This window comes from Anser brachyrhynchus (assembly GCF_964034855.1).
Source record: "Anser brachyrhynchus genome assembly, chromosome: 4".
Lineage (NCBI taxonomy): Eukaryota > Metazoa > Chordata > Aves > Anseriformes > Anatidae > Anser > Anser brachyrhynchus.
In genome coordinates, this window is record NC_137698.1 from 36,688,538 (window position 1) to 36,711,083 (window position 22,546).

Here is a 22,546-nt window from a genome sequence, read left to right on the forward strand (position 1 = left end):
CAAGAAGAATTGTCTGGAATTTGACCTTGCGTACTTACATATACTGTATGTATATATATATATTTTATACATGCACATGCATGCACACACATGTATATGGAAAGCTCAGTGGAGAATTTTTACTTAAATACTAGGCTGCTGCCATATGCTCTTACTCTAATGCAACTGTGAATAATACAAATGTTTCTAATCTTTTTAATATATTTTGCCAAACACAAAACAAATAACACATTTCAGGTTGCCTTGTAAAAGAAAAGAGAGTGAAATCCTTTGGCTGAAATGCGTATCAAAGCAAATATATTTAGTAGGTTCTTAAATGAAATTGAGTGGGGTGAACAGCAAGCATAGTTACCCTTTGGTTTTTAACTCTGCCTTAGTGTAAACAGGAGTTTGTTTGTTTTTTCCCCTATTTGATCCTTAGATTTGTTCTTTGTTTTGCACATTGTATTAATTTTGTAATTAGCATTCCTGGAAAAAGAATTGAATCTACAGAATTTGGATTCCATTGCCAGAAAAAATATGGGTCAAGGAAGTCAAGCTGTAAATACCTTTTATTGTGTTTGTGTGTGTATGGATATGACCAAAAAATCCACCCATGAAGAACTTACCAGTTGTTGTTGTTTTTTTTTAAAAAAAAAAGCAACCACAAAGAACATCAACAAACGGTTACCAATAGCCAAAAGAACAGATTTATACATGGTACTTGCAAGATATCCATAACCCATTTGAAGCAGAATCCAGTTGAAATAAGCCTACTTTTAGGGCTTCTGGAACAGCCGACATGGTCTTTTTCTTCTACATTTAGTGAGATTTCCCCATTTTCCCATTTCTGAATTTCAAGCTTTGAATTTTAGAGGCGGGAAGAACAAAGGAAAATAATTTGCAATTTTTTGCAAAATTAATCCAAATTGTTTTTGTCTTTATCACCAATTCTGCATTTCACTAAGAACATTTTAATATAAGACGGTCTGTTCAGAGAACATGCAAAGGGGCTCCAAAACAGCCATGTGTGGAATGGTAAAAAAATTACAGGATCTGTACAACCTAAGACATTCTAGCAGCTTTGAATGTTCTAAGGTTCAAGACTCAGATCTGTATCTTTCATAGAATTTAGCACTGTATATGTATTTATAAATTATTATACTAATGATAATTGGATAAGCAAGGATTTTGGAACACAAAAGGAGTGTGAGGATCTGACAGTGTGACATCTGAAAGGCAGGTTATCACAGCGACACATGGATATATGTAAGTGCCTGCCGACTTTCATTTTCTCGATCTTTCATTATGCTGTGAGTACTAGAACTTTCCTGACTTGGGATTTATGAACTTGCACCCAAAAAGGGTTCTTCACCACTTAATGCCTCTGTCAGCTCAGCTCTAGGGTGAGCGTCCTGTATCAGGGATGGCAAGCTGGTGCACTACTGAAGGACTTGTCCTCTGATTAAAGATAACTAGTATACTCATCTAGTTTTGCCTCTGTAATATATAAATGTTGATGTGCCCCTGTTCTGTTTAATATGGAGAGAAATAGCAAGCCAGTTATTTGCCAAAAAGCACAGAGCATATGGCATATTTAAGTGGGACCTACCAAGGTTTCAGTACATAAGAAGTTCACTTTTATTGGAGATCATGTATACATGTTCTGTGGCCAGTACAAAAACTAAGATCCGTTAGAGTACATGTCAGGTATAAAATGCTTATGTGCCCTTCTGTTTTTGCTCTTCCGACCTTTCCCTTGCGTCAGAACAATTTACCGTAGATACAGAGGTGGTTCCATGTGGGCCCTATGCTCCCAGTCTGTACTGGGAGTTTGCACACACAGAGCAATGTTTGACTAATAATTCTAATTTATAAACCATCAACAATCCTAAAAACAGATTAGCCAGCGAGGACTTTTTGTGACAAATACCATGGCACTTTTCCACACCGAACCACATAAAAGGACTCTGGGTCAGAAAAATGCATTCATTTAGGATCAAGTCTAGCAGAAGTCCCACGATTGCCAATGGAACAAGAATAACACCCCTGTTGCCAGACTTTTTCTAGGCAGTGGGTGGCCATGGATATAGTGCTGTCCCTTCCCCCACCAACAGTCTCTGTGTTACAAGTTGATTTCTGTTGAAGTCCAGCAACTACACAGTCTCAGGATAGCTGGATATCAGCCTGTACTTGCATTCCTGCTTTGACTGCAGGGGCTCTGACAGCAAAGGTAACCGTGATGGTTAACTTCACTCCTGGTATGGCAGAAGTCTGGTAGAAAACCTCAACAACTTTCTTTGGAGATGCATGCTGAAGTCTGCAAACAAAGCACACAGGGAGTGCTAAGCCACCTCTGTCACCTCCCTGATGTTGCAGAGCTATGTGTGCTCTGTTCTTAAGTCTGAGCAGTTTACGTGGGCCAAAAGTTATGCTGACTGACTCAGCAAGCCCAAGCTCTTATTCTTCTCTTGTTAGGAACAAGAACCGTGAGCAGCCAGATTCCTCTGAGCCAGCGTGGTGATGGCTGCAGCCTCTTCTCTCCTTGAGCACAGACGCAGACCCAGCTGAGGGGAACTACTTGCAAGCTGTTGAGGGAGCCACAAATGCGTAAGTAAACCAACTCACTCTGTGAGATTAGTGCAAAGCAGGTAAAGAAAGGCCAAGACTTGGGAAACATGTTGATCCACTGTGGAAACCAGCTACTTAGAGGAAAAAGTCAGGAAACTGATGCACTTGGCCTCTATTGGATTCACCAGTTTGAGCATATGTTCTCCTAATCAGAATGCTATTTTCCAACTGAGCAGAGCTTTCTAATCAAGCAGACATTTTTAAGGAAAAAACCAACAACAACAACAAAAAAAACCAAACAAAAAACACAAACAAAAAACCCCACAAAACAGAAAAATTGAAATAAAAGCATAATTTTGGAAGATGATGAAAGTTAAGAAAATGGGAAGGGACCAGAGGCATAAAATATTATATTTGCCAGGTCCAATATTTACTTCCTCTAGTTCCAGAGCTATATGATGGGTGGATGAAGGTAAATGAGCCTTGTTTATAGTAGATTTATGTAAATACAGAAGAGCTTTTCCAGGACCTACATATATTCAACAAATATGCAAACTGCCATGACTTATTACAGGAAAAATGTCAAAAGCTTCCCTGGGATCAGCTAAGGAAAAATCCTTGGTTCTTCAAACCCAGCCACATAGCCCTATCTCGTATGCTAGTACCCCTACATTCTACTGACACCCACATCCACAAAAGCATGGAATGAGCCTACTAATATAAGTGTCAACGTATCTGGATGTTTTACTCGAAGGGTGAAGTTTAGGGCCCACTCTCATGTCATTTGAAGCCAACTTCTGTCTTTCAGGGGCTTATTCATAAACTACATGCTTCAGTTCAGTGATGACTTTTCAGTCACACTAATTCAGACTTTTTCCAAAAGGATTGGTCCCATCCATCTCTTCCTGTATTTGCTGTGTTGTGCCAGCATCAGCATTTGCACCCACATAACACAGACTTCACTGCCTACAGGATACAGGCAACAAGAAACTGATCCAGCTGAAAACTAACATGTGGTTGTGGAGACCTATATCTCAAAATCCAATATGCAACTCCCTTTCTTCACTGGTACCGGCCTTTTTATGAATGCAGTGAAAAAAAAATGTGTTTGTTTAATTAAATCCAGTTCAGACTTACCAAATAAATACTGTGGGCAATGAAGACCACATCTGGTATGTACTGATGCTACTTTGTACTGGTGGGTTGCCCAAAAGTAGCAGAAAGCAATTAGATTTGCCTCACGGTGAATCCCCATTCAGACACAGCTCTCAGCTGTTGGTGGCGTTTCATCCCCTCTCCCATGTGTTTTGACCCTGGTATACGAGATACCTTTTGGTAGGCACGGGCATGGCACTGCTGGCATAACCAGCCACATTGTGCTCCAGCAGTGCTCGGGTGACATTTGCTCTTGGCTAGCAGGAGAAGAGGGAGGATGAGAAAGGGGAAAAAGCCCACGAGCAGAAGCGGCAGGAGCTCACCGGAAAAGACCCTCCACCAAGTTCTGTGTCCCAGATCTGCTGCCAGACTCACAAAGCTTCACACAAACCCTTGATAGTCTTCCCTGCTGAGCTGAGCTGTCTTCCCTGCGTACCTTTGATCATAAGTAGTGCTTTAACTTGTATGCCATAGTGTTCTTATTTTCTCTTGCTAATCCAGGGGTGTATGTGATGTGGATAAGATTCACATATAATCTCACATTCTTTTCAGAAGGATGTGGAAAAGTCAGAACATAGCTAGAAGTGTCATTGCGTTTGATTTTTCTTTTCATTAACTGTATAGGAGATGCTATATGTAGGGTATTGTAGACCAAAGTTTTTAACACTGCATTTAAGTACACCTTTCACACAACTCATAAAGCAGATTTCCAATAGCTGTAATGTTAAACTTGTCTCCTTGGATGCAATGGAAAATGTGACTTTCATGCTTTTCTGTATGTTTACAGCATCATAAATAACACACAGATCTGAAGTGTTTTAAGTACACCAATATGCTATTTTAAACAAAGTAGTGAAAATATGTAGCATACAGTGTCCAGTTGTTTTTACTTCTTTCAAGAGTAAGATTTCTCCTGCCTGCTTAATTTTTAACTTTGCGTAGCTTTAAAAATTCTTTATGTACTGCACCTCAAAGTGAAAGGAGTTCAAAGTTAGATTAAACCTAGGTGAAAAAAGCAAGCATGAAAATACCCTGTGTGGTATTTCTGCTTAATGCAGATTGCAGGGCCCACAGAGTTTCAATAGACTTTTCACCAAAATTCAACCTGTGATAGCTTAATATCCAAAATCTTATGAAATCCTTTCACAAACCAAAATATTTTGATATTTAGCATGGGAAGAACTTTCAGCATTCCAAGAAGACTTTTTGTTAGGTAATAGTTTGATTGCAGTCTGTCTCCATAATTGCAGTGCTATGTTTATTACACTGTAGCACTTCAATGCTTTTATAAGATGAATCATTGCTAAAAAAAAATGCTTTGTATTTCAGATGTTGTTAGTATCGTGCATTATATAAATAGCTTAGAGAGAACACAGATTTGACAGTTGATAAATTTAGATATTGATCTGGTAAAAATATTTTAAGTAAATAGCCATTTTCTTGAGGTTAAAAGATAGATATGTATTCTCTAGGGATTGCTGAGCATTTCTGTGCCTCTTTGCATGCATAAGGACTTGGGGGGGGTTGTCATAAGCGTCACTCAGAAATGGAAAGTCTGAATGTATTAAAAGATGGTGTGGTCTCTTACTCAAAAATGCAATTGGTGTTCTTGAACGTTCTGCTTCAGTGAACCCTTCACACACCACACATGGAACCAGTAAAGGAGCACTGTTTCTTTCTTGAAATGGGCCATGCTGTTTCGTTTGAAACAACATGTGTTTCTGCTGGGTGTTCTGTGGTTCTGTCTCAACAACATTACTCAGAGCTCAAATACAGCAGGTATCAGCCAAGGAATTTTCAAGTATCAGATGGACGAATAAATCATATTTTCAAGAGACACCATCCCTTTCAGATAGATACATAGCTATACATCTGAGACATATCGTGCTTGAAAGAAGTAGTTTAATCTTCTCACTCTTACAAAAACTGAGATGCCAAAGGACTTCCAGTAACAACTTAAATGAAAGTCACAGGAGAGGGATAGAGGCCTCTGCATTGCTGAGGATCATAAAACCAGTCCCTTTCCCCGTGTCTGTACCACTGGTGACCTCTAGTGCCCAAGGAAGAGAACAGGTATTCAAAGTTCCTGCAAAGTATTTCTTTCCAAGAACACGAAATGCTGTAACGTCCATTTCTTCAGAGTTTCACTCTGACATGGCTTTCATTTTGCAATATTTTAAGTGCAAAGTAGTGATATAGAAACATCGTGAATTTAATTAATTTTAAGCTTCATTAACAGCAAAGAAGTATTTCACAAATTTCCTACTGCAAACTATAAGATACATTTGTTCACCTTCTTAATTTATTTTGCTGTCTTGGGATTACTGACAGGAGTATCTTCTCAGGGGAAGCAAAGAGATTTACGCTAATTGTAAGAATATAGAAAATTGTTTGTTTGTAAAAATGAACACAACAATGTAGTACAAAGTTTGCCAAATTCTGCTGCAGAATACATCTGAAAGCTACTTACTGTGCAAGAATATTCATATTTGGATCATCTGTTTCAGGTATTTGTTACTTCCTCACTCTGTGAAAAGGAACCAAACCTCCATTGGAAATGCCATGCTTCAGCCAGTGCAGACTGCAATGCAGAGGCTCAGAATGTCCTACAAACGAGACTTAGAGAGGTAATGTTATTAGCCAGTTGGAATTTAGCCAGAAAAATGGTGTGCCTCAGTATTCACTGATAGAAATACTGGTCAAAGACCACAATGGTTCAGAGCTTGAGATTTTAGTTATTATGATGCATAGCAGACTGTGGCATAAGATCAACCTGTTGTTTCCTATGGGAAAACGTAAAGATAGGAATATGTATCTTATGTATTTCTTTCACAACAATATTGGTGAACAGAGATCAAACTGCAAAGCAATTCTGAACTTCCTAGGTATCCTGTCATCTATGGAAGCTATGGGCAGCTACAAAGGTCCAGGCACTCCATGACACTTAGGCAAAGAGCCTTGGCAGATCTCACTTCTGAAGGATGTTTGGATGCCTCCCTTGAAGTGAATCTCTTTACTTCACTCGGACTAAATAATGAGAAATTTTCTTTAGCTGATGTTAACTTGGTGATATATAAATAGCAGGTAGTCCCTATATAACAGTCTTAATAGAAGGGTATTAAACTATGTTCTGAGAGCAGCAGTACTAGAAAATGATATATGTATGTGTGTGAGTTAATAACAGATTGTATGCATTAATGCATTGTTGTTACGTATTTAAAAACAAAAACAAACCAAACCACAAGATAAAGTACAGAAATTATGTATTACAGCAGGGCTGGAAATCTCAGATCTCTTCTTCCAAAACTGTACGCTAACCAGTATCAAGAAAAGTTTTGCTCTCTCATATTTTCCACCATTCTTAAACACTTCATTGCACGGTAATCCAGTTTTAAAAGAAAGACTCACAGTAGTCTCGTTGTTGTGCTAAAGGATGCTGGCAATGTGAACTTCAGTCTTCTCATATTGATGAAAGAATTGAATCTCTGAGTGCTCTGTTATAGAAGAGGTGGGCAGTTGTCCCTCTTCTCTGATTACCTTTTAAAAGAGAAGGGTCCTGAGATGGATACTTAATTAAAGATACTGGATGAATGAACACACCTTCTTGCAGCACTACGTCAAGAGGCTCAGGGTTGCAGAGAGCCAGCATGATCAACATTTCCTATGAGATGGTAGCACACAGTTCAGCGTGCAGGCCTTCATCTCACTCATCACCACACAGACATCAGCAGAGTTCTGGTGATTTCTCCAGAGATCAGATGCTTAAAACTCTTAGCTCTTTCAGTTGTTTATTGGGTCTGTCCTGAGAGGGCAAATGGCCTAGGGTCAGAGAACTTTAGCATTACAGTTATTGAGCATCTCTTGAGGAATACCGTGTGTATGTTTGTGTGAGAAAGAGAAAAAGAGTATGGGAAGAAAAGGAGGTCTGTACAAAAGCTGGTCTTCCCAGTAATATAAACCATGCCAAATCCATTTACACATATAGAGACATAAATGCAATCTTAAAATCTTTCTGTTGGGTGGCAAAGCCAATTACACGACTTCATTTCTGATGCAATTTGATGACTATGGGCAGTGAACACAGGCCACCTAGCTACAACCTTTTAAATTTTTCTGGTTTATGTAAGAACTTAGCAGGACATGAGTTACAGTAGCTTGCTACATACAAAGTACAGCAAACTTTTTTTAGTTTAATAACATCTCAGGATCCAGAACACAAGAAGCACACTTTTGGAAGCAGTACAGTGGTGCGACTTACTACTAGTGAGTATTGATTTATGTGTCACAGAAAGGGAAGTGCATTGTGTTAGTCAGCCTCTTTGCCCCTCAGAGCCTGTTCAGGAAGCGTAGTCCTTACTTGCAACACACAATCATTAGCTGCTTACAGATCTTCATAATCAACAGTCCTTCTACCCAGGCTTACATGTCCATCATGAAAATTTAGAAGTGGTGAATCTAACTAAGCCTTAAGCCCTATCCTCTGATAGGTGCAAAGTAAAACTATTATTTGGCTCCAAAAATAAAAATAACATTGTAGCTTCAAATTTGACATTTTATTTAAATTGAAAGTATTTCTTAAACTAAGTAGAATCTGAAGGTTGGGAATTTATTTTGAGGGCTAAATCACCATTATAAATGAATATGTAACACAGAGTAGCAGTACTCAAGTAATACATGTTCACTGCTGATGCTTTAAAGAAAAACTGTAGTGGGAGACATTAGTCAAGTACCTGAAGGCTGCGGGGTACCTTAGATCTATTCTAACAACAGTAGCCTATTCTGAGGACTCAGAGAAGATAATTCCTGCCTTTAAGTTTGTGTTAATGACTGATTCATTCACAGTCTGAGCCTGAATGAGAGTAAAATTCACAGGAAAAATCATGAGTGTGAGGATATAAGACCTAGTAGTTCTGAAACATTTTCCGTTGAAATCCAATTTCCTTCCAGGTGCAATTTGATAAAAAATGCAAGGAAAAATGAAGCATGTTAGGGTGCAGGAAGTGAGTCACTCACCATTCACAACCATCAAAAAATTAGGTTTCTAAGCATGTTCAAAAACATATATATTTTATATACATAAAGTACGTTTATATTTTATATTGTATATTGCATTTACATCAAAATGTATAGCTATCCTCCTGCTTAACCTGAAAAAAATTAGGTATTCAATTGTATCAATAAACAAGGTAAAATAAGATTAACATTCTAGGTAAAATTTCCTCTTCTAATTTAAATCATAATTCAAATTTGTAATTTTGGCAGAATTGCCAGAGCTGCATTTGGTAAACTACTGGTTAGCAGAAGGAGCACAATGTGGAGGACAATTCTTGCTCTGCTCCTCTGTGGCTTAGAGCAGTAGAGATCCATTGCTGGTCTCTGAAAACTGTGAGTGAACAGACCCAAGGAGGATCCTTTCTGGGGGTCTCTATTGCCTTTTATTCTTCTGAATAACTGAGGGTACCTGAAAATTTTGGTTTTCAGGTCATCTGAGAGCTGCGTAGACTTGCTAAATTTCATTGTTATTATTCTATTTTACTTGCACAGAATAACAAATCAGGCACAATGGAATTAATAAACTCAATTATGAAAAGGTTAAATTTAAAAATGTTGCAGCCATCTAAAAATGAAATGCTTTACTCTCTAAACATTCCTACTAAACATCTGGGAAATCTTAGCTTAAAAATAGTGCAGCAGGCACAATGGAAAATCCTTGAGAGTGATGACAGCTCTGATTTCACATGTATTTATAATCCTGCACTTCGTTTATTTTCTTGGGATTTCTGAATTTGACATAGACAGATATCTGAAAATAACTGACATGCTAGCTGTCAGCCTCTCCTTAAAATGTGTGGTCAATAGATCAAGGGAACTAAAACACAAGGGGCTCAATGTTATTCTCCGTTACAAAATGCAGAGAGGATGAAGCATTTTATAGTTCCTGAATGAAATGCTCACGTGAAAAATAAATATCTGACAGTCTCTCACTTCAGCAACTTCTAGGTGGTGCTGAGTTCAAACTGCTACCTGCAGTTTGTGAATGAAGAACTATGCCACTGTAAAACAAACATGGAAACAAGAAAACTAGGGCAGTATGAAACGTTTGCTACAGGAGGGGAACTTTCATCTGCATTAGGCGTTAGGTTTTCACCAGGCATGTGAAAGATCCTTCCTAAATAAATTGGATCATTTTGTGGAATAACTTCAAGGGAATTTAATTCAATACACAGCTCAATCTCCTGTGTTTCTGTAGGCGTTATGGGGAATCCATAGTTTTGTCAGGCAGGAGAAACAGGACAGACCTAAAGAAAACTAAAACTGCTTTGAGACAGAAATCTTGCATTGTAGTCATCTGCAGTTTCTGGTATAAAAAGGACCATTTCTTCAAATTAAACACCATTTGCTGTCATAATACAGATAGATAGGACTCTGAGTTAATGTAAAATGCCAACATGTTATTTTCCATTCAAAAAGCAAAGATAATAAAATGAATTTTGAAGTCCTCCAAATGTGAGGTAGAATACAGCGATGATATCTGTTTGCTATCCACAATACTCAGACTTCTTTTGTGGTGTCAGTAGTTACGCCAAGGTAAGCAGGAAGAGGAATGAACTACTTACCTCCACTTCCTATATCCATTGGGCTCTGCATTTTTTTTTTTGAGAGAGAAACTACCTATAACTTACTGCAGATCAGACTAGGCAGAATTTCTTCCACATGTCAACTATGTTATTATGTTCATCAGCCACAGGGATTCAAGAAGTCTGCTCCGTTCAGTTATCTCAGTGTGGATGGTGACATTGTACAATGTGCAATGTCAGTATTGTACAGAGTACTGTACAAGTAAGCAACAAATGGCAACTAGCTCTGTGAAAACTTACCTGCAGAAGAGGGATCCTTGTTTCCCAGGGGGTTAAGCCCTACTTGTTCAAGGGAATAATTCAGAGGAAAATTCAGCAGGCTTGTCTGTAGACCTCCTCCTTGACCTCACTTAGGAAAAAAACATAACTGTGGGTGTACATGTGCATATTTATGTGTAACAGAAAAAGAGACCAGTGAACGATAATGCCTATGGCTTAATCTGCAGCAGCAATGATTTTTTATTGCCCTGTAGTAAGTATCTTTTGTCTTGGCAAAAGCTTGTTGGTTTAGGAGGTATCTCACTTTTTTAATAAGTAATAGAAGCTGCCTTGCAAGTATGTCACTAAATGTAGAACAATTTCTGTTTTAATGGTTATTATTTTTCTGAATCATAATTTTCTCTTCATACCAATTTGCTACTTTGCATCATTCCACGTCTCCAAGCCACACAGAGCATAGACATGCAAATCAGTGTGTGTGACACATGATGCAAAAATTGCTCTTTGCAATCATATGATACTTGAGAAGATTCTGAATATTTGGAAGGTTCCACACTACCGAAAACACTAACAATCTCATTCTGTAAGTACAACTTAACCTGCTATGTAAGGTGCAAGGCTGTGTCATTAATGCTGAGTCACACAAGTGCTTCCTAATGTATTCTTTTTTCAAATTAAGAGCTCTGTTTAGAAGATGGAAAGTATCATGCATTTATTTAACTTGACATAACATAGCATTACTATGAGGTACAGGGCAAATAAGAGAGTGTTTTTCAACTTACTACTTGGACTTTTCTGTTGGTATGCTATTCTGAAAAAAAAACAAAATTTTAGAACTACAGGCCATATGTTTCTTAAATGTTGTAACAAGTCATTGTCTGATCACATGACACTGAAGTCACTGGAAAAATACTTAACTCTTCAGACATTTTGCAAGTTGCTCCATAAGGATAAATTCGTACTATTCTGCAGTATTTATTGACAGGAACAATTATTATCAAAGACAGTTAATTTTTTTACAACATATAAAAGCTGGGGTTTTTATGCACAAATGTTGAGACAAGCTTTCTGCTCCATAGAGCTAGAAGGTTTCATTTAATGTTAAATGAATTATATAGGGTAACAAGATATGGAAAGACAGGGCAACTTCTATAATAGTAAAACACTGTACTTCCTCGCTTTTTGTTCTGCATACTTGATGGTATTATTACTTTTCACAGTTCATTTCTTCCAGGGCAGGATCAGCACATGCTTGCAATTAAGTCAACTACTGCAGATAACTCTTTTGTTATTGGTGATTAATATACTTACATGAAGAGTTGTTAAGTGCACTGATACTGGTTCTCCTTTCCATTACCTTCACTCAGCTGTACATTTGCCTAGCAGTCTGCTCTCACCTGAACTTCAGGGTGCTGAGAATGTGCTGCCAACATGAATACTGTCTATTTTCTTGGCTAATTATTTCTCTGTTGCCTGTACCTATATTTGCTGTCATTCCAGGCATCTTGAGGTGCCTATATGTGATTGTGTGACAGGAGACAGGAAAATGACTGCAAATGAGAATACGGAGGCGAGGAGGGTTGGAGTGAGAGTTCCAGATGTTTAGACAGCTTACTAGAAAGAAATGGACTGACAGAATGCTTCTTAATTTTGCAGTTTCATCAAAGAAGTTTACATGTGGCTTCCTGAAGCTTTTTCCCTATTTCTCCTTTTTTTTTTTTTTTTAATCTACTGTGGTTTGTCATACAGTGCACCTATTGCTGCTGTGGCACTTCTTAAAATTAGAAGAACAGATTCATTCTTTCACATCTGTTCTTCAGCAGTCAATAACCAGTCAGTGACAATTTCACTGACATTTTGGTATGGATTTCCTGTGGGGAAGGTCTGTATATGATACCACCTTCAGGGGGGACTGACGTTCCCCCTCATGGAGGAAGGAAGATACATTAACAGCCTGTCGCTCAGTACCTCACCTCTGCGCTTGAAAACAGAATTACAGTTGAATCTGAACTCACTGGCCTGGGGTCAGGTCAAATGAGTCATAAACACTGATTCAGGAAGCTGAGCTTGAATCCACATGTCTATAGACTATGCTATGTGTTTGGTATATAGAATCGGAGAGGCAAGGCTCAAGCACTTCTTAAGCAAGCATTGTTTCTGGTCAAGCATCTGTACAGTGCCTGCAGCATGGCAGCACACCATCTGGTGCACCATGTAGAATCACATCAAGTATTTTTTTAGACAGACAACCCATCATAAATACTGACCACTTTTTATATTAAAAAGGTCTGTTACATTAATTATTGTTCCTATGATTTCTACTAAGAAAATAAAATTTGGCATGGATGACCAAATTCTTCATGTATTAATAACTTCTACAAAACAAAGCAATTCTGGTTGGTTTGCCGTAGGTTTTTTGCTGTGTTTTATTTCAGAGATACATCTTCAGTTTAATCACCTTTACTTTGTTTTTTAAACGCTCTTTTATAACACAATGTACAACTAACTTAGCATTCAGCAACATGTAGGTGGTGCAGCAGGCATGATGTTTATGGCATGCAAATTTGGTGGAATGCACAAGGATTCTAAAGCACTTCATATATTTCTCTTTTAAAACCTTCCTCTTTGTGAAGAGATGACAGTGGCTCTCCTATATACACTGCTTTGCCCCCAGTCCTTCTTTCTGAAAATGTGTATGTGACAGGCAGTAATTCAGGAAGGGTCATGAAGTAATAGGGATCAGCACTTCCCAGTAAGTCAGGTGGCCTAGGTGAGGTGTCTGTCCTAAAGAGTGGATCTGTTTTTTTGGTACCATTTTATAAAGTATACACTGGAAAGAGGTTTTGTCAGTACTGAGAGATTTTTCTGTCAGGGTACAGTGGATGTGAAGGTTTTACACTTTGCAGCTGGGGGAATGGAAGCACTGTTGAAATGGTGCTGACCTTTATGGGTTCCAGAGCTCCTCTGTAGTCAAAGGTAAGTTTTCTGTTATGTTTAGTTCCAGATGAGCATCCTTACGCATTTTCTTTACCTTCTTCCTCTCCTGTAGGTGCATTCAGTGAGGGCAGAAAAATAAGGAAAAATGGCTGACTTCTAGACAAGTTAATGAGACAGTAGGACTTCAGGCAAAAGAGCTCAGTCTTCCAAAAGGTCCCTTTGAGGCTTTGGCATTGCAGAAATTTACACCACTGGTTTGGGGCTGTCCCTCTGAATTGCCTCTTTCCATTGTCTGCACAAAGAGCCTTAGTTCTTCTGTTATGTAGTGAATCTGCATGAAAACTTTTCATAGTGTACACAGGAAATGCATGAAAATATTTATTTCTTACTCCAGTAAAAATCTGTGTAAGATTCGAAGGCACAGAAAACATAATTTTATTAGAGACACGCTCTCTCAAATAAAGTCTGAGAAGAAAACATCTGTTATATAATAATTTGAGAACGGTCTAAAAGAAAAAGGATGCATAATGAAAGTGATTCTTATGCCAGTTAGCAATGAACTTGGAAGGCAGAAAACATGGTGTCAGCATTTCTTTCTGCAAAGGTCTGCTATGACCTGATAAAGAAATGTTCAGAAGAAAAGATAAGGGTGTGCGCACTACAAAAAAAGCTGTTAATGTAATATTGTTAACGTACTATTATGCTGTCTTGTTGAACTGAGATGTCTACCCAAATGCATGTTACCCGTTAGCTTGCTTGGTTTCAGTGCTGTTAGGCACTCTTACAGAAAGACTGCAAGTGTTTGTGGTTTTTTTTTTGGTTAATATTTGGTGATGCAGCAACTTTCTGAATAAAAGGTCTGGCAATTATGAAAATGAATTTTTTTGTTTGCACCCATCCTTGAAGAGGTAAGCAAGCTAATAAAGCAACTCTAGAATCAGAAGCCAGTTGGATTGCATACCTTAGTTTGTCAGTTGGCTGAATGAAGAGGTTTTTCAAGTGTTGGACAACTGGTTGTGACAGAAACTCCATGCAGAGACACATTCAAATTGTGTACTTTAGTTCCAGTTTGTGATGCTGAAAAAATACCCTGTCCTGTCCTAAGTTTCTAGCATGTCTCAACCTCCAGATGATTTCAAACTGGTGTCTGTAAAGCTCTAAATCCAACAAATCACTTAAGCATGGGTTCAATTTTAGGTGCCTATGATGTTAATCTGCTTCTTTCAAAAATAGTAAGTTTCTCAGACGAATAGTTCCTTTTTAGAGACAGGAGTTGCTTGAACATCTATTGGTGTACCACTGTGATTAAAAAGTTTAACCACCTGGGCCTCAGCATTGGTGGCTATTAATCCAGTAGCAATTTAAGTGCAGCGTGTGTTTAGTTAATCGTAACTAGTGAAGTGTAGATATAGATCCTTTTGTGATGAGGACATAAAGGACAAAAATATGTAGTCAGCTGCATCCAGTTACATCCTGTTACTCATTTCCAAAATAAGTAACTTTTTCAATACTCATGCTAACAATATACATTCAAAACTTCTCAGAAGAATTTTGTGTTTGACAGTTGTATATGACACCCCAGCCATGAGCGTTTTGAGGAGTGTTTCAGATACAGTAGCTTTCCAGACCTCAATGTTCAATTCCAGTTCAGTTCGTGGTAAGCTTGTACACCAGGACCCCAGCTCCATTTCTGTACTACTGCCTGTGGTGTTATATGGGATCGTTTTGTCCCAAGTGCGGGACTTTCCATTTGTGACATCTAACAAGAGTCCCTACATCCCCATTACCACACCTGCAGCTGACCACTAACACATAAATCATTTTCAGTTCTCAGTTTTGTAGCATTTACATTTATCTTAATAAGATAAAGTAACTATGCGAGAATTACCAATACTATGAGTTTCAGAGGGAGGATAACACCTGAAATGTCTTAATATGCATTGCTGTAGCACACACACTTTATTGACATATTCCACGTAACTGACAGCTGAAAATGGTGTCAAAGTGAAATAACAGTACTGGAAGCTTGGGTGTGTGTGTGAATGCATTTTTTTGGAATGCATGAAGGTGTTTGGAGAAGTATTTTTGACCTCATGAATTACAACATAGGGATCCAAAAGGCTGGAGATATGGGCAAGCTCTGTCAGTTGGCAGGACACAGTATTTCCATTCTTTAGCATTTAGATCCACGCTGGGTGTATGGATCCCACACCCAAGGGTTATGACATTTCCAGTACTTGAGAGTCCTGAGACATTGATTCTCCCCAAATTTTCTAATCAATTATAGACATTGGGATTAAGCATTCCCCTTTTAGAATGAGCATTGTCCCTTTTAGAATGAGCATTATGAATCCCTCCCTTTCCTGCCTCAAGCTCTTCCTCTTTCAGATCTGTCAGTTTCCTTTGGTTTTAGGCCTTTTTGCTTCAGGCTCTCTTTTTGTTCCATCTTCCAAGTTGCCACAGAGTGGAAGCCCATCAGTCTTGCTTTAAAGAGCCTTTCCATTGTAATACCTGCTAGTAGTACTACCTGGATTTTTCTCTTAGATCGTGTCTTGATAACAAGGGCTGGGTGTGAACCTTGGAAAACTTTTCTGACCCCAGGATTGTCCAATTTCTATCAGAATTCCTCTAGACTTCCCTAAGTCTTGGGGACTGCAGAGTTACTCTGTGCTTTCATTTGCCATTCAGATGACTATCATGTCATAGGCCTACCTTGAGTCCCTATTTTAAAACAATGAAAAAGGAAACGTCTACATTTAAAGCAATCAGACTGTGGCTGAAGAGGAAGATACAAACCATGTTGTTCCAGCTGAAACTTGCTCTCAGCCAAGATTCTTATATCTATATAACAAATGGAAATTGTGCCTCTTGGTATATTTTTCATGCGTGGAGTTTCCTGGTTGATGAACATCCAGGAAAAGCCTACTAACATAGCGTGGCAGTACTTTGCATGAGCCCATAGAGACACAAGTATTTCGTGTTACACAACACTATGCTTTGACAAAAGTAGTCTCAGTAGAGGAAGAAGGTAAGAATTTTGACCATGTGATGATAGTTCGCCAAGCAGACTCTTTTTCCATGACAAGTTGAATTCCTTTTCATTCTAATTATCAACAGTTAACTCAGCATCATCTGTGGCATATTATTGGATGAAGTACATACCTGTGTCAGACCACCTGGAACACTGACAAACAATGTTGAGGTGCACTTGGGAAGCAGTTATGGAACGTGTAATACTGTTTCTTTAAAGGATCCCAAATAATTAGGTGTGCGAGTAATCATTTAAACTTTACAAACTGGCAATGCTTTTGCTCTGAGTACTTACTTTTATGGTGCACTGAATATTTAGGATTATATTAGGATTATATTAGGATTATATTTAGGATTATATTAGGATCTGTGACTAGTGCAAAAGAACATGGTTGTCCTTTGTGATCAACAGGCATTTCACTTCCATGTGCCCAGGCTTTCCCATCTGTGAAAGGATACTGTTTCCGTGCTTTCAAAGTGCTTTAAGATTTTCACAAAGTCTCTCTGTAGGTGTGAAGTGATAATATCCTCATCACAACTAGAGTATTTTTCTTAAAGTGTAGTTCATAACTTGTTTTTACATCTGAATAGAGCTTGTTGTTTAGTTGTTGGCTTTGTGATTTTTGTCCTGCACATTTCACTTTGTAGTAAGTAAATGCTTTTTACTATATGCAAAGTTCCTGTAGTTACACAACTTATGTGGCACAGGAGTCCTACTAACAGCTGTTTTTTGAAACAGTCTGATACAGCCAATAAGTGGCTCAGGAAATGATAAATGCAGCAGGGTTAGTCTTTTGAGGTCTGTTGCCTTAGGGGTAACAGTCAAGGTTTCTTTGCTGTTGGGACAGTGACGTGGGGATTTTTCAGGTTTGTTTTCTGTCTTTTTTGCACTGTGGCAGATACAAAACAAAGAAGTGAAGATGTGTAAGACAATGCCTACATTCATCCTGCTGTTTACAGGTGAGTGAACATCTCTTTATATTTTTTTCAGCTATTACTTTCTCTTTAATACTTTTCAGTAGTTTTTGAAAATATTCCTAAGCTTATCTTAGATGATGATTAATATGACTTGATCTACAAATCATTATACAATTATCAAAGGTGTTTCTCTGTGCATTATTATGTTTTACCACATGAAAGATTACCTTAGTTACATCTCTATCAGTAAGATAAAACTCACTTAAAAAGCATAAAAATATTTTTCCATACAATTTTCTGTAGCACTTCTAATAATCAGACTTGAAGAATAAGTCAGTCTGTTGTATTTAAAGAAATCCCTTGCAAGTACAGAAAGAGACACATGCCAATAAAAGGTAAGGCTTCTTTTTGCAGCATTTTATTTTCATTAAAGAATGCTGAAAATAAATGTTAACATCAATAATGATAAATATTCTATCAATAGTAGAACTAGAAATACGTTAATAGATACAGATCATGCCTTTTTTGTTAGCACTGCTAGTTACAGTAACAGTGGTAGTATCACATTTATGCTGCAGGGAAGGCAAAAAAGTTGAATTATTTCAAGTCATTTAACCATAAACACCAGGTCTTCCTCATCGTCGCACAAAGATTTTGTAAATTTACTGAGAAGTGAGAAAGGGTAGTGTCTTACTCTGAGTTTCATGGACTTCTTCACAACTGCACCATTTGTATTCTAAGGACTGGCAGGACCCCAGCCCCTTATATCATTTGTGTCTGGTGAAAACATCAATGTTTAAAGCTCAGAACTTCTGACTGAAAATGATATAGCAGAGTCCCCTTACAACACATGTCCAACAAAAGGATATTATATTTAGCCATTAGAATTTGTGACCAGCTGTATCAGTTTCATAAAATCTCACTATAACATTGTTACTCTGACAAAAAGAAAAAATATATAATTAGCTTGGTGCAAAGACATACTTCTTTACACCTCTGTCCCACTAAAGGCAGCAATAGACCAAGAATTTAAGAAGGTGCTAAGAGGGTTGGGGGGAAGGTGGCTTATGGACCTTCTTATCATGACAGCGCATGTGCTCTCAAGGTCACAGGCCTGGCTTAGCGTTTATGCCATCCGCCTTCAAAGCAGTTCATGGAGATATGTATATCTTCAGACACACGCTGCGGAGTGGTGCTCTGCTTGGCAGAGTCCTGTAAAAGCTTCAGCAAAAAAGCAAGCTTTTCTCCTAACCGCCAAGCAACTTAAGCCCATTGCTAGTGAGAGTAGTATATTCTCAGAGAGAGGCGGCCTCCACCCCTAAGTACTGTTCTTTTTTTTTGCAATGTATTGCATCTGTTTGCTCCCTCTCAGAGAAGCTGTGGAGGTTTTCCCTGGAGGTTATGCTGTAATTCTAGGAAGAACCTGATAGAACGCAAGACTTCAGGGGAGACCATAATTATGTAAGATGTTTGAGGGTGTTAATCTTTTGAACTTGTATGTCTAAGATTATCATGTGCCAGTTTTTTTGTCCCCCTGTGCTGTTTCAGTCACTTATTTCCTATATGGAACCTCCTGGGATTTCACTGGTTAAACTTGCTGCCATAGATGAGGTTTTGTTTTGTTTTTGATGTCACAACAGAGGAAGTATAGGAACGCACCTGCTTAATTCTCCAGTAACTCGACAAAGTGTAGGGATTTCCTCTCTTCCTGTCATTCAGAAAAAGTTCAGGGAACTTTCACCCCTCCCCACATCTTCTTTTTCATTAATTTGCAATTGAAGTTGAGGAGGCATTTGAAAGACAGGATGTTTTCATTTGTTAGCTAAAGCAACGTAATGTGTTTCATCTGTATTAACATCATTGCTTCCCATTTGAGAAGCATTAAAGGCAAGAAGAAAAGTGAAAAAGAGGATGAATATCAGTAAACATCCCAGGTGAATTTAGCTGCCTTTTCCTTTCAAGCCCCATCAAAGCAAATGAAAATGAAAATGGAAATGGTTTTTCTAATTTTCATAGAGTGCTCAGATCTAGTAAAAGCTACAGCTTTGTTACTATTCCTTTTTGGATTTCATGCTCTTGTTCCAAAGCGTGGAAGCACTGCAATATCAGAGGAGAATTCTAAGAAGTCTGTGAAAATATTTTTTAAGCTGAGTAAATGAAATGTCTTAACAATTGCAAATGAAATGTCCAAACAGAAAAGTTAGATGGAGGCAAATATTGCAAATGCAAAATAGAAGCCAAGATTGCCCAAGTTACAAGCATTTGAAAGCAAGAAAGCATTTATAACAGAAATTGTGAGACAACCTTAATAAGAAATACTCCAGCAATAGTTCTAATTTTTAATTTTGTTTTTTTTAATTTTGTTTATTTTTTATTTTTTTTTAATTTAAAATATTTTTATTTTTTAATTTGTTTTTAATTTAGTTTGCTAATTTTTAATTTCATTTAATTTTTAGGATATTTTGTTAAAAATATGCATGTTCATGCAACAGAATCATCACTGTTAAAGATATCTACTTCCTATGTCACAGAAGCTTCTGAACAAGAAACAGCAGCAGCTGAATCAAAAACAGTAACAACCAACCCAGAAACTGGGTTCAGTCCCGTTCCAGGTTCATTTCTTAATTTATTGCTTTCTACAAATCCTGTGTCAGTCCTTGCCTCAGTGTGCATACCTAAGCCTTGTGAATTTACTCTTTTCATTTTTTTCCCTGTTGTTTTCTACCAGCTGACTCTTGCAAGTTCTCCACTCTTTCTGTGCATATCCTGCTGTGCCTCTTCCTGTTTGCAGTCTGATTTTGTCCTACTGCGTCTTGACACTGTCACTATAGTGGAAGTTGCTTCTTTTCTCAGCTACCGCTAAGCCTACTGCCTAAGATATTGAAGTCATAGTATCATAGAAACATAGAAACATAAGGCTGGAAAGGACCTACAAGATCATCTAGTCCAACTGTCATCCTATCACCAGTACTACCCACTACACTACTAAATCATATCTTGTAGCACCTTGTCCAGGCGCTTCTTGAACACCATGAGGGATAGTGACTCCACCACCTCCAACCGGCAGGCCGTTCCAGTGCCTAAGCACTCTTTGAGAGGAAAAGTTTTCCTGATATCTAATCTAGATCTCCCCAGGCACAACTTGTGGCCATTTACTCAAGTCCTATCATTAGTTACCTGAGAGAAGAGGTTCCTCATCACAACCTCCCTTCAGGAAGTTGTAGAGTGCAATGAGGTCTCCCCTGAGCCTCCTCTTCTCCAGACTAAACAATCCCAGCTCCCTCAGCTGCTCCTCATAAGACACGTGCTCCAGACTCCTCGCCAGTTTTGTTGCCCTTCTCTGGACATGCTCCAGGGCCTCGATGCCTTTCTTGTAGTGAGGGGCCCAAAACTGAACACAGTACTCAAGGCGCAGCCTCACCAAAGCTGAGTACAGGGGGACGATCACCTCCCTGCTCCTGCTGGCTACACTATTTCTAATACAGGCCAGGATGCCATTGGCCTTCTTGGCCACCTGGGCACACTGCCGGCTCACGTTCACCTGAGCATCAATCAGCACTCCCAGGTCCCTTTCCTCTTCACAGTCTTCTAGCCACTCTACCCCAAGCCTGTAGTGTTGTATGGGCTTATTGTGGCCAAAGTGCAGGACCCGACATTTGGCCTTGTTAAACCTCATCCCATTCACCTCAGCCCAGCACTCCAGCCTATCCAGATCCCTCTGAAGGGCCACCCTACACTCAGGCAGGTCGACACTATCTCCCAACTTGGTGTTGTCTGCAGACTTACTGAGGGTACACTCAATCCCCTCATCTAGGTCATCAATAAAGATATTAAACAAGATAGGCCTCAGTACCAACCCCTGGGGGACACCACTTGTAACGGGATGCCAGCTGGACTTAACTCCATTAACCACAACCCGCTGGACATGGCCCTCCAGCCAGTTCTTTACCCAGAGAAGAGAATACCTGTCCAGGCCACGGGCAGCCAGTTTCCCCAGGACAATACTGTGGGAGACAGTGTCAAAGGCTTTGCTAAAGTCTAAGTAGACTACATCAACAGCCTTTCCCTCATCTACCAGTCTGGTCACACGGTCATAGAAGGACATGAGATTGGACAAGCATGACCTGCCTTTCATAAACCCATGCTGGCTGGGCCTGATCCCCTGGGTGCCACGCAAGTGCCGTGTGATCTCACCCAAGATGATTTGCTCCATAACTTTCCCTGGAACCGAGGTCAGGCTGACAAGCCTGTAGTTCCCCAGGTCTTCCTTATGGTCCTTGTAGACAGGAGTCACATCGGCAAGTCTTCAATCCTCTGGGACCTCTCCAGATAACCAGGAATGCTGATAGATGGTGGAAAGCGGCTTGGCAATTACCTCCACCAGCTCCCTCAGGACCCTAGGGTCTTAGAAGTTTGTTCTTTTCTCTTAGAAAATCAGGAAGTACTGTTTTCTTGAAATGGAAGACTGAAGTCATGATCCAAGTTGATTGCACTCCTGTGGGGGCCAAGCAGCCTTCCATCATATGGCCCTGCTATAATAGATACACTGAGCCCATCCCAGGTGTAAAATAAAACATAGTAGTTAAAATAGTGTGAGTTACTTCATGACTGAGATGAGCTAAGAATGGACTTACTGCTACTTACTGTGACTCTGCAGAGGTGAACTTGTTAAGTCACTCGATCAGTTTTACCCTAATCCTGTGTTTAAAATGAGGTGCAGCTTGGCATAGCTATGGAAAGACAGCAAGTTGCAGGTGCCTTGGTCTTGTTTTGTTCACCATTATGTGATGGACACAGGACCAAACCTCTAGTTTACTCGTAGGAGAACACTTAAATGGGACTGAGTCGCTTTTGTTTCAAGATGTGAGCAAAACTCACTTTATCAGTATTTATCTGTTCTTGAATCCATACTGAATGCTGAGCAGGCTGCTGAGAGTACCCTGATGGTGCCTCTGCCAGTACCCTTGCATTGAAATACAGGTGAATCTGGGACTTTCATACTGACATGCCTTTTGAAAGTACTTTCTATTCAAAAGTCTTTTAAAAGTTTTGAACATGACCCAATTTAGCGGCAGTATAACCCCGTGATGGATTTAAAC

General features: G+C 39.0%; 1 protein-coding gene across 3 annotated transcripts in view; it reads left to right on the top strand.

The window, feature by feature from the left end:
- The window catches only part of LOC308193719 (uncharacterized protein), a 170,825-nt gene that overhangs the window by 142,441 nt on the left and 5,838 nt on the right, over positions 1–22,546 (top strand). For 2 of the 3 annotated variants that reach the window (XM_080588709.1, XM_080588710.1), the window contains exons 4-6: positions 6,213–6,332; positions 17,429–17,489; positions 19,904–20,059. In XM_080588709.1, coding sequence (XP_080444835.1) covers positions 6,213–6,332; positions 17,429–17,489; positions 19,904–20,059 — 337 coding nt within the window. Of the gene's footprint in view, positions 1–2,457; positions 2,590–6,212; positions 6,333–17,428; positions 17,490–19,903; positions 20,060–22,546 lie in introns of all 3 variants that reach the window. The other variant, XR_013949871.1, reaches the window with a different exon arrangement.